Source organism: Pelecanus crispus, chromosome 1, assembly GCF_030463565.1.
Source record: "Pelecanus crispus isolate bPelCri1 chromosome 1, bPelCri1.pri, whole genome shotgun sequence".
Classification (NCBI taxonomy): domain Eukaryota; kingdom Metazoa; phylum Chordata; class Aves; order Pelecaniformes; family Pelecanidae; genus Pelecanus; species Pelecanus crispus.
The window spans coordinates 72,666,289-72,679,347 of NC_134643.1; the positions used below are offsets into that span (position 1 = coordinate 72,666,289).

Below are 13,059 nucleotides of genomic sequence, written 5' to 3' on the forward strand. Positions count from 1 at the left end.
ATAAGTGTTCCTAAGGGCATCATTTGGCCTGCAGAATGCCTGTTACCGGAGGTGGTGTACAAGAGAGGAAGCATCCATTCTCAGTCTTGAAAACCAAGCTGAGATGATAGGATAGGTCATTAGAAAGGTTGTCTTATTTGTAAACAGACATTAAACATGGAGCCCTATGATATGATTTTTTTTTTCTCTCCTTCTGTGCAGGCACTTTTCCAAAAAAGAATTGCAAAAAATAGGCTGTTCACAAAAGACCAAATTATAAGGTAGCATTTTTCAAAATGGTAGCTTAGACACAGGCATGTAAAAACATGCATAAGCACCTAACCATGTTGTCTGGCAGTGTAGCCATGTGTGATGGAGTTAAAGCTACTTGGTGAGCTACTGCTTAAGTGAGTTGTCACAGCTTCGTATTCTCTTCTCCTCCTCAACAGCAAAGTTAAGCTAGCAGGGAATGTATTTTATCTTGCCACTGGAGTAGGATAAGGGCATGTCAGTGGACAATTACGATGACTCAACTGACAAGAATTAACTACTACATTAGCCTTTTATATCTTACCCTGCCTCTTGATATCAGAGGGTTGATAACCTGGTCACCCTTAGTCAGGCTAATTGTGAGTGAATCTTAAGACCGTTATTTTAGGTACTCATAAAATAGAAAGATGACTTACTAATGGGACTTTATGCACATTTGATAGTGTACTGTTTTATCATTGCTACCTTGTCAGCACAAACAGCGGGGGCTTTTGCAGGTCCCCTCAGCAGCATGCCTCTTTTTGCCGCCAGTCCTAGAAGTCTTGGAAGGGTATGTGTTTACCTTGTGTTGTCGCATATTTTTATATCTGAGTTGCAGCCACCAAGATATATTTCTGCTCGTTGTAAGTACTTAGGAAGTAGCATGGCATAATTGTCCCTCTGCAAGCATCTCTCTCTAAACTATTGTTTAAAACTGCCAGACCCATCTTTGTTCTTTATTAAGAGTAAGGCAACAGCACAGAGTCTGTAGTTATCGGGAGATAATCATTCCCCAAGGGCATTTGAAGCACTTCACAACCAAAAGGTTGTGATTATTCCACGATTGCTATACTGCTTATTATTCCTTATTGCTTAATTATGGAACCAGAGTGTGTTTCCTGGATGCTGTCATCTAAGTAAGATTCTCCAGTTCTCATGCTCTGCTTCAATGTTACATGGACTGGGAAGCTTTGTAGCGTTTCGAGGTGATGTAGGGGATAGCAGTAGGGCAGGCCAGTCATGGCAGCTCTTCTGGCCTTTGGGAGACCAGGGTGTTCAATCCCTGCCCTGCCAAATGCTTGCTGAGAGGCCTTGGGCAAGTCACTCACCTTCTCTATACCTCAGCTTTACACCCCTCTGCTCAGGTGCTACCATAAATAAGGCTGTGTGAGTATCTAGAATAGAAATAATATAATGGACTTCATCTTGACCTCTAGGTGTGGACTCAGGCAACACGCTATGAAGACACTGATTTTCTTTTTAGTGTGTGTGCATTCAGCTGGCTTATTTTGAGTGGTCTTTGGTGGAGTGCAGTGGCTGAGGATTGTGTGTGTATGGGGGGTGAGAGCACAAGGGAAGAGGGGATATTTTAATATCTTAAAATACTCTACCTGATCTCACAAGACGTGTGGCTGCAGCCCAAGTGATCTGGCTCCCAACGGCACTGAGAGCTCAGTTGCTCTTGACCAGAGAGAGCCTGTCAAACAGAGGCAGCGGCACTATTCATATTTCTTAAAGTTTATTTAGATTTCCTTCTCTGGTTAAAGTAAGCTGATGCAGTTTGTGCTTGCCAGGCTGTGGTGCTCTAAAGTATCACATGCAGGTGGGTTACTAGGTTAGCAGCAAGTTCACCTGAAACAGGTGTGTAACACTGTTGTGTTTCAAAAAGGCTTTGGTGTCTCCACCCTTTACTGATTCAATGAGTCTTAGGTGGCTCGCTGCCTTGAAAGGCAATGTACTGTTGTGGTTACACATTGGAAAGGAGTAGAAAGTGTAGCCTTTTCCAGGCTCACTGTGTCTAGAAATCTACCCTGAAGAACTCACTTTTTTAAGTCTTTGATTTAATGTTTCACTGAATCATGTAACCTACTCTAAGGAAGGGGAAAGCCATCCAGCATGTATTTTAACATTAGCCTTGATTTTTTGAGTGTATACATTCATAGGAAGATGAGAAGATGGGTGATAAAACTCAGTTTCTAAAACATCACCTAAATTGCTAGATGAAACTCCTGCTGAACTTCATTCCCTAGACTTGTTTTTGAAAACTTGAATAAGAACTAGGCTTGATGAAACTCCCTTATTATTACAAGGTTGGCATACAGTCTACTTAATGAGGTGCTTTTTACAGCAGTGGTTGATTTTTTAAATCCCCCTTTTCATTCCTGAAATCTAAATGTTAATAGTATCTTCCATTGTGGTGCTCTCTGCTAGCGTGCATCTTCTGTCTTCTGCAAGAGGCTGCATGCAATGCTGCTAGCAAGCTCTTGTATCATAAATAGAATTTGTTCAGGAAATAAAAATGTGTTGTTTTCATTGTTAGAGGATGCTACTAAATTGGCTGTATGTTTGTCTAATAATCACATCTAAAGCTGATTATTCTGGTAATAGCCTTAAGATATTATTTAAAAATAAATATATAAATGCACTACTTTTGTACTAATACTAGTTTTTAATCTCTTCTTGTTTCTATGAAGTCTGAATGAGATTTTCAAAATTGAATAATAATTTGATCCGTTAATCTTTTGAAGCTAGTAATTTTATTTTCCCCTCTTTGCAGTCTCTGAGGCTCGCAAATGAATAGAGCTTCATTACTGGAGTCTGCATTTAATAACCATTATCCATTATCTTGTAATTAAGACTCCCTGTAACGAATCATGAGGACAATGCAAAAATACATAGTACATTTCTTTAATGAACTGGAAAATGTTCATCTTGTTCTATTTAGTAATGAGTTGCTGAATAGTCGTTAAATCCACTGGAGAATAGAGCTAGATGGATTTTGAAGACTATCTTGAGTTTGTGGTTAATCTATTAGAATTAAAATTTCATCTTCTATTTTTATCAACAGCTGATTAGAAGTCATTCTGTTTGACCAAATTGATTAGAAGACCATATACAAGGGCAGCTGTTGTTTAATGAAAGTTTTTAATGAAACTGTACCATAGAGACTTGTAATTATAAGACTTATAAAAGCTTTGACTTACCTTATACTAGAAATAATGAAAAGTATTGCACTGAAGGACTTTAAGTGCTACATTTCGAAAGGGAAATTAAAAATATAATTTGGCGATGTTGAAGTTTCACTTCCACTGTTACTTGTTTTAATGTGAGTATCAGATGTCCATAGTGTCTCTCTGGAAGGGAGTAGCCCTAAAATATGTAACTCAATTGTCTCTCCTATGTGCTCCGTTCTTTGCAAAGCTCAAGCAACTATTAATTGCCTCTTTTGCATGTTGCACTTTCTCTGGAGTTAGAACTTTTTTTGCAAATAACTGTTTCTCTTTAGAATGAGAATTGTCATAGAAGGGTGCAATTTAATCACCAATGGGCTGAGTTAGTGCCTAGACAGGAAGCCTACAGAGAAACCCATGATCTTACAAGACACGATGTTAGTGATACCATTCGATTGTGTTTAAATCACAGGATGCAGAAACATGCCTGGCTTTGTCTTAACTTCCCATCAGACTGAGACCTAGCTGTGTGCCAGTCAGCTGTGTCATCAGGAAGACAGGTCTCTGGAGTGTGCCGCAGCACACTGTCAAAATGTAATCTAGGCCACTCTTTAGTTTGAGCCAGTAGTGAAACTTTCCTTGCTTACTCTAGGGGATGTTGTAGAGGCATCATCATTCACATAAGAGACAAAATGGACCCTAAGCCAAATTTGAAGTGGAAGCAGATGCAGTTCCAATTGACTTAAGTGGATGATGCACTACTACACGACGTTTGAATTATCCCTCTTCTTCTCCCGATTACTTTTGATAATTAATGATCCCACAGTACACCTTTTCTAAGAAGTAGGTTCCCAGGGATGAAGTGCGCCCTAACGCAATTAAAGAAGTTTTGTCATTGTATTGTGTCAATGCAGGATCATACACTGCAAGGTAAATTTTTTTGTTAGTTTCTTAGCTTTTTGTTATATTGTGCTGCAGGATTCATTTTAAGCCAACCCAGAACAGCAAGAATGCACAAAAACACTACACAAGTATTCAGGACAGGCAGTGGAGAATATTGTTCACAAGTGAGAAACCAGAAAAAAATAAGCCAAGGCTAACTCTCCTTCTTTAAATAACACAAATGTTTTGACCTTGTTACTGCATTATATCAGACCATGGCTTTAAGTATAGTAATTTGCAATGTTACAATTGTAAAATGCGTAAGAAGGGAGTTTTTCCCCTGTTTACAGTATTACACAGCTGGTTTTGTAAATATATGTGGGATTTCTTTCCTTTCACTTTAAACAGCTGCAGGAGATACAATACTAGACTGTCAAATGTGAGACTAAATAGATGCAAAGTTAAATTAAAAAAACTGATGAAAATTGTTTCTATTCAGAAAGAACCTTGTGGAAATACTAAAATGTTGATCTATATGCAAAATTTGTTCAGAGGAAATAATTTCCATTGTTGTGGTTAGTCAGACACATTCCTACCAGTACATATATACACATATATTCAGCGTCTGTACAGGAACATATATTAAGTTGGACTGTGCTGAAGAGATTGTTGGTCTGATAGCTAGAGCAAAGAATTAAGAGCTGCGATGTTCATTTAGCCACTGGGATGTCTGACTGCTACTGGGATGTCTGACTCGCGCTGAAACTGGATGGTTGTCATCCTCCTGCTCTAGCCTTGACCAGAGCAAGGTTAGCACCGACACCACAGGGACATATGTGTAAAGGAACGCTTCATAATTGCTGTGGAGCATGAGGACATCTTTGGAGCATGTGAACTGTGTATGTGCAGAGTGGCTCTTGCTCTAAACTACCATAAAGCTTTTTACTTCCTTTCAGGTTCTGATTTTATAAAGACGTCTACAGGAAAGGAGGTGGAAAATGCAACCTTTCCAGTCGGAGTAGTCATGATGCGAGCCATTAGAGAATTCTACTGGCAAACTGGCAACAAGGTAATTCTTGCTACTTTTATGAAAATTAACCAAACAGGCTCACTCGAAAGGAAATGAGACTGTAATAGTTCAAAATGCAGAACGTATAAATCCACATATGTTAGCTTCCATGGCTATATGAGCAATAAGTAATGGCACTTCTTTCTTGTATTCCTTACTTGACATGCTAATATTTGTATACTTTGGCGAAAGAGAAAAAAAAAAAAAAAAGCACTTTTGGCTTTCATCACTTGAATAACTTTTACTTCATTCCCTAAAAGCTCATGCAATCTTGATGCATCCCCGGCTGCATTTGGTTTTGAGTTTTGTTTCACCATTTAAGGTATTTAAATGGTCATCTCCATTAATAACAGGGCAAATCTCAAGCTGACAGTGATTGGCATACTCCCATGAACCTCAGTGGAGCTATACAAATTTATAGCCATTTATGTCCAGTGTACACAACTGTATTTTCTGACTTTGTTCTGGCAACCCAAGGGATAAATTCTGCTCTTTCCTCCCTTGCCAGAGGGGCTTTCCAAGGGGACAAGGAGGCAGATCCAGTTGGATCCTGTTGTCTGGGACGAAGGGAGGGAGGGAGGGGCAGGGGCTGGAAGAACATTATGTCCTGGTACACAACATTTATTTATCAGGTCACTGTCAAGTGAGGTCAGTGGAGGCAAGAGGCAGGAGGGAGCATACGGCAGAGCCAGTGATGAACTATCCATGCATCCATCCTTGCATTGAAGCAGTGAGAAAGGAGGAGGTTATCCAGGAAGGTTTAAGCCACCTCTCACCTCTTTTATCCACAGGCAAGCAGGAGCTGCCAGTTAGATCTGGTGCTGGTGTTCAGCAGTGGGCTCTGTCCTCACCTGCAGCCTCAGGGAAGGAAACCATATCTCTAGCTAAGACCCTCTCCCCATTTCTGGGTCACCCTGCCGTCCTCTCCAGCTCACCTTTCTGTCCCTTCTGCAGGTGGCCTTTCAAGGTGTGATGTTAGGACATGGGATGAGCAGTGGGATAAGGGCTGAGATGCCTTCAGGGGCTGTTGGAGGTTGAGGACCACATGACAGCAGGTTAGACGAGTGTCCATCTGCTCTCTGTAGTTGTCTAGATGAGGCCACCATGGATCCCTGGGCTGTCCTCACTCCTCCCTTCCCCAGCCTGCATATCTCTCTGCCACGCCACAACTCGAGCAGCTCCAATAGTCTCGCTGATAATCTTGCTTCTGCGGGAGCGTCGTCACTGCTGCCAAACTGAGGCACGTCCCTGGGGCCAGGTGACTCACCTCGGCACCTGTGCTGCTTACACCAGCTGTGTGCCAGAGGTTGGGCTCTGCTGCATTAACACAGCTTTGTACCTATAATTGGATATAAATGTTGAATTCACCTTTTGCTTTAAAAAGATGCATTCATGGTATAAATTGTGTTATTAAGAATGAGTCCTTATGTCTGTGTGCATGTGTGTGTCAGTGAATTAGATGTAAACTGACTTTATGTGCTTTTTTTAACTGAAGACAATATTATCAGTGACAAGAGATTTCTAAATGGTTTCTTTAACAAACTAATTTTGCTGCTGTAGGGATGCTTTCTAGCAAGGCGTTGGCTGGGAAAAACAGGTTAATACAGAAATTAAACTTCTTCGAGGAAAGGAACAAGTTGCAGAGTAACATTTATTGAATGATAAGCTGTGGTGGTGATATGAAAAGTGTGCAATATAATGGGAAATAATCTTTTCCTGTCATTATTGAAGGACATACATAAATTGGTTTTTCTGTTGGGAAAACCCCCAATCCAGAAAAACTTATTACTTTTAATAATATAAGGTGAAAAGAAAATTCTTGAGGAGATGAACTTATTAAGCAAAATAATGAAATGCTGTGAAACAGCAGGAAAGTGGTAGCTGGACTTTGTACTGCTCTTGAATTAAATTCCAACCCCCCTTCCTTTTTGCGTTTTTATGGCATTCAGATGTGCCGTTTGGCAAGCCGGTAAATGGAGGAGAGGACAGGCTTGTCTTTGTCAGCTTTTTTCAAAGAAAAGAGCTTTCAGAATTTGCTAAAAGGGGAAGGAATTCTGCATGGTGTTTTTAATTACCTTATTAACTCTATTTTGCTTGTTTTTGCCACAGATTATCTCAAAGAGCTGTAATATTTCTAGGAAGAAAACTAAATTTGAATTTCATTAGAATTTCTCTTCCTGAGGGAAAACACATTCCCACTATTTCAATTTATTGTCTAGAAGATGCTTTTCCAGTGCTGTGGTTTAAATTTCTTTTGGAAGTCTAATGTTAACAGATGTATGCATACACTCATGCATCCATCCATCCATCCACAAAAACACAGTCTTTGTGTTTTGGATTTATCAAGCTTTTCCTGTTATTGTTCTTCATAATCTTATTGGAAATATGCTGTTATCACAATGCATCGGTGTGAGAGAAGGATTTATTCTGTGTTTGTTTGTCCTTGAAATCAGTATTAAAAAAAAAATTATCAAACACATTTAAAAACAGATACTTTTTGATTTCCATAAGGAAATCCTCAATGCAGTGAGGTTTCAGGAACGTATATACAGAATTCAGAACGATAATTCTTGCAGAAAGAGGCTGACGGGAAGGAGTACCGAAGGGAAAGGTTTATGGCAGAGGGAAATGTAGAAAGAATCACTGTGTGCTACTGTACAGATTGTTCAGATTTTTTTTTTTTTTTATGGAGAAACACTTTTTCCTAATTCTCCTTGTTTTTCAAGAGTTAGTAAGCTGCTGCTGGCCAACATTTTGGCTAATGCAGGTGACAAAATTTTTGATGAAGGGTCTGATAGCTGCGTGCCATAAGCTCTGTCTCGGAATGAGATGCATTTAGACGGCACATAACCAAAAGACTGGCATTAGGGGTGGATGCCAAGTCACCTCAGTGCTGGCTCTGCACAGCAGGTTGGTCATGGGATTCAAGACATGCTTTACTTGAAAGATAGGTTTTTCTTGGCATGTGTGCCTCTACATACATGACAGTTCACCTGTGAGATATGACACATATCTCACATGAAGTGACTGAAAGCATATCCAGCATGTGTTGGGAGAGAAGTTTTGCAGTTCTGTGAAGCACAAAACTTTCAATTTTTGGTAAAGACCTAATTTAATTCCCATTTGGAAAATTTTAGTGAGAATTAAACCTCTGACAAGTTTGAATGTACAGCCCAATCAAGTATAACTGTGGTGCACAGACTTTTTATAAAGTACAACCATCTCTCACTGCTCTCCACATGAGTCAGATACATCACGTGCTTTATTTCAGCATCTTTAGTGTTATGTTATTGCATGTATATTTGTTGTTATATATTTGGAATTAGACTGCGACATGGGCAGTAGGTGATACGCAGATATCCCAGGTCCTGCCTAAATCCTTTGGCCTAATACGTGCTATGGGCAAAGTACTCCCATTAGACCTCAAACCCAGCTCCTGAGAAAGTGCACTAGGATCAAAAGTATTACACCCTCAGTTGCTGTCCCTTGGGATGAAAATGTTATCTTTCGCAGTGATGGCTGAGGCTTGATAGCTCTCAGCACTAGTCCAGAGCTTATACTGTTTGCAGTCAGATACTTACCGAGTAGAGTTGTTACATACACCACAGGCACTTTGAGACTGCAGGTGTACAAATGCTGATTGCTCTTCTAGGGTTGCTGATGAATGAAAATGTGTATTGCACTTCTTTTTTCTATATAAAGGTTGGATTTAAACCTGCTGGGGGCATTCGGACAGCAAAAGAAGCTATTACTTGGCTTATGCTGGTGAAGGAGGAACTGGGAGCAGAATGGCTAACACCAGAGCTCTTTCGCCTGGGTGCCAGTAGTTTGCTGGAAGACATTGAGAAACAGGTTAGTTGTTAACGGTTTTCAGATTGGTGGAGAGAAAAAGTAATCTTTCCAAACGTGCTGGCTTACTGTTTTTGCAGAATATGCTTTTTGGTGCTGTTTAAAAGATAATAGAACATACATCTAATTCATTATTAATGACTGGTTCACTTCCAGCCCAGTATTTCTTTAAATTTGGCCTGTCATTACAGACATCTGGGACTCGATATTCCAGCAGCTGGCAATTGCCTGGGCCAGGTTTGCAACGCAGGGAGCAAAGAGGCTCAGTTTGTACATATACGGAGTCTTTTGCAAATACATGGTAGTGCACTCCCCTGCACTCCTAGCTGTTGCCAGTTCAGCTGACCCTCAAAATATCTCACAGACTCTTTGTGTCACTGTGCCACAACTGTTCACAATATATTTCCATGCTGTGGAGAAAGTCACGTCTCATCCTACATATGGTACTGCTGATAGAGAAGTTTTTGCATATTGATTATTTCCTGGGGAAGAAAAGCAATTGCCTCCTACAAAGCCTCATTTTTCTAATTGCTTTTATTTTTGTGCAGGCTGGTCGCTGTGTTTTCTGGCAGACAAACAGTGTACGAGGTGCAGTGGCAATGTGTAGTTCCCAGTGGGAAGAAGGTTTCTGACCTATCTACCCACAACCTACCTCACTGGCGCAGGGTATCAACCCCAAAAGATACAGCATGGTTGAGAACAGTGTAGTGTCACAGGAACTACTAAACTATTAGGGCTGCTGAACTTCACTACCATGTTCATTAAACCCAGGAGATGAGGTGGTATTAGCTTTAACCAAGAAAAAAGTTTGAGAGTCCTTGTGCTGTTGCTGCCGGTGGGAGAACATGAGCTGTAGAGGATTTGGGGGAGGAGAAAAGCATCAGTCTGTTCCCTTTCCCCACCTTTCCTAGCAACTGAAATACTGACCTGTCTTAAGAAATATAGAACAGCTGAGAGATGTCAGGTCAATATTCATGACTGTTGAAAACCCCTGGCTCACTCCTGCAATCAGAATAATATGGCTTGCTTCATTGCCAGAGTGCCTCTGCTTTGCTCTTGACGTAAAATCATGTCCCTGGTTATGACAAAGCAGCATGAGCTTTCTTGTTGCCACTGCCATCACTGCCGAGTCTTACAACACAGCCAGCGATTGTGTTGCACGATTTGTTCTGATTTCTTAAGGGTGGCATCCTTTTATCTGCCAGGGATTGCACAAATGCCCCAGTCATGACCAAAGCTCTGCTGTACTGTGCCATCTAAAAACATGTAAGATAAAATGTCCCAATCATTATATTCAATAAAACAAAATTTTAAAAAACCCAAACAAACGTAGAAAATGGAGAGAACACTCCCCCACCCCCAAGGCAGTACAGTTAAAAGAATAGTTTGAGCCATATAGAAGCATAAGCAATTCTGGATACTTTGAATATCACAAAATAATACTGAAATCGTCAGAATCAGATTACAGTGACAGTAAAGCATTGTCTTCTACCTGGTTCTTTTTGAAAGCTTAGTTAAAAGCAACAAGAGTCTTAGCTTTTTTCTTTTTTTCCAAGAAAAACAACAAGAGCCCTTAGTTCAGATCCTATAAACAAGTATGTAAAGGTATATTACCTCATATTTTATGCACACACACACACACACACACACAAATATCCATCATCTTCATCTGGCATGCCTTTAATTTGTTATTTCCTTGACACTTTCAGATTTATAGTCATATATAATTCCATCATAAATTTTCTTTTTTCTTGCAGATTTTCTATCACGTGACTGGCTCTTACGCACTTCAGCATGACCTGGCAATGGCTTAGACACAAAATCAACTCAGGATTACTTTTACAAAAGAGGTTTTTAAGCGAACAGCATTCAGAAGTCTTCTGACAACCAAGTGCATATGATAGAATTAAAGGCCTAATTCTCCCTTCTTCATATTTTATAGTATTTAAAAATATGCTCAAGCCTGCTGGTTGTACTTGATCCAAAAGCAGAAAAAATGGTAATTCTGAAATAGTTAAATAGTTAATACTTACAGATTTGCAAAGTTAATCTTGCAAAGTCTTCCTCAGACCAGCCTGAAAAGCTTATTAATGGCAACACTGAAATACTATGAAAAAGATTTAGGTGGCTTGGTAACACTTTGCAGTCGCAGAATATGAAATATCTATGGAATGTTTCAGATTGCTAATTAAGAGCTACAGATCTTGGAATAGCTTTCCATTCACCTCAGACAAAATCTTCTGCCACAGATGTGTTGCACTATTAATTGTTCTGTTGATTCCATTTCAAGCATTGTAACCTGAGAAAATGAAACTTTGCTATTACTTTCTTTTATAAAATGTCTCTGTGGCAAAAAAACCTTTTTTTTTTTTTTGTATTTTTTCCCCCAGACTTGGGCACAGACATCCATATTTAGACCCTTGAATAAAGGTGGCTTGATTTCTAGGAACAGCTGAGTATCCACAGTTGCTCCTGAAGTTAATGGGAGCTCTGGGTGATCAGAACAACTGAAAATCAAGCAGCCTCTATATAGGTGCGTAACTATGCATTCAGGAGCCTATTTTTAGGCATTTCACTCTTAAAATTTTAGTCTAACTTGCTTAGAAGCTCCCATTCCTATCTCCTGTCATTTCAAAACACATTCGTGCAAATCTTTCCATTTTAATGTAGCGGCGTTTGACTGTTGTTTTGCAGGTGTCACTGCTATGCTGGCTGAACTTCAACTTTGCCATTCTAAAAGCAATTCTTTAATTTAAAAGGTGATTTGAATTGTGTCCTATACGGGGTTTACAGCTTTAATGTAAAAAGCACTTTTCTCAGAGCACATTAAGAATAATACCGAAATCATCAACACCTTTTGAATATCAGAGTGGAGTTAGTAGATTCATTATTTCAGAACTGCATTCTGCTCACTAACCAGAGTTGTACTAAAAACTTAATTATCTTATCATCATGACTAGTCTCACTGACTTAAGTAGGTCTCATCAGGGAAGTAAGAGGAGGAGGATTTTGCTGTAAATCAAACTACAAGGTACATTTATTACAAAGAGATCTGTGCTTCATAAAGATAACAACTCAGTTATTTATCTGGTTATACCACCTGAATCACTAGTGCTCTACAAAACACCTTGGACAGATAGGAAAGCTGAATAGGGGAAAAAAAAATATCAGAGAAACAACATATGCAGAAAGCAAAATCCTATATGCAGCATTCAGTACTAAAAGTAGGCCTTAATTTCCCAGGCAGTAGTTCATCCAGGGCTCTCAGCCTTTTCCTGGTTTAGGTCTCAACGTAGAAAATGAGGCTGAGCTGTGACTATATTTTCACACCTTTGTTTTTCCTGGAAGGTGGCCTTTTTTGCCCCGGGTTTTCCTTCTGATTTCACTGCCAGTTTCTTGAAGGAAGAATCCAGTGACTGTTGGCGTATTTAGAGGAAAATTCTGCTGCTGAGCTTTCAGAAATACAGAGCCCGTTACATGAAGTTGGCTCCCGCCAGGTGCTGCCAGGTTGACCCTCTGCCATGCCCTCCCAGCAACCGCACGCTGGATTTTGCTCCTGTTTAGCTCTAGTCGCATAAATGTTTGAGTGTATTTCAAGTGAATCTTTCATAAAAAATTCGCTTCACTTGCAAAGGACACTTTGTTGTTGTTGGCTGTCTTTTGGACGTTTAGCGCAAAGATAGAAGCTATTTTTTGGAGATGCTTTGGTTTCTAGGTGAAGGACTCTGTGTAGTTCCTTAAAATTAATGAAGGTCCAACTTTGCCACCTAACTATTTAACGTGAATAACTCTGAGAACAACCTCACTGTTTCCACGGGAGCTACATGGCTATTAATGAACTTGCCAGGAGGAATGGTTTATATTTCTGTTGATGGTCCCCCCTTTATTTTGATGTGCATGTGGGCTGCTGCTGGTTAATTTGCTTCAGGGGGAGCAGGCTCCATTTGTGGAGGGAGAGGTTTGGCTTCCTGAAAAGTCAAAGATAGCCGCTTCCCTTTTCCATGAACATTGCAAACACATTGATGTGAAATACTGTGCAACGCCAAACCAACCAGTGTTTTGGGAAAAGCTGGATTAGAA

General features: G+C 39.9%; 1 protein-coding gene across 1 annotated transcript in view; it reads left to right on the forward strand.

Moving 5' to 3' along the window:
* DERA (deoxyribose-phosphate aldolase) overlaps positions 1-11,203 on the forward strand; it is a 49,467-nt gene extending 38,264 nt beyond the window's left edge. The window contains 3 exon segments of the mRNA XM_009492655.2: positions 5,018-5,130; positions 8,833-8,982; positions 10,737-11,203. Coding sequence (XP_009490930.2) covers positions 5,018-5,130; positions 8,833-8,982; positions 10,737-10,793 — 320 coding nt within the window. The 3' untranslated portion in view covers positions 10,794-11,203.
* The last annotated feature ends 1,856 nt before the right edge of the window (positions 11,204-13,059 follow it).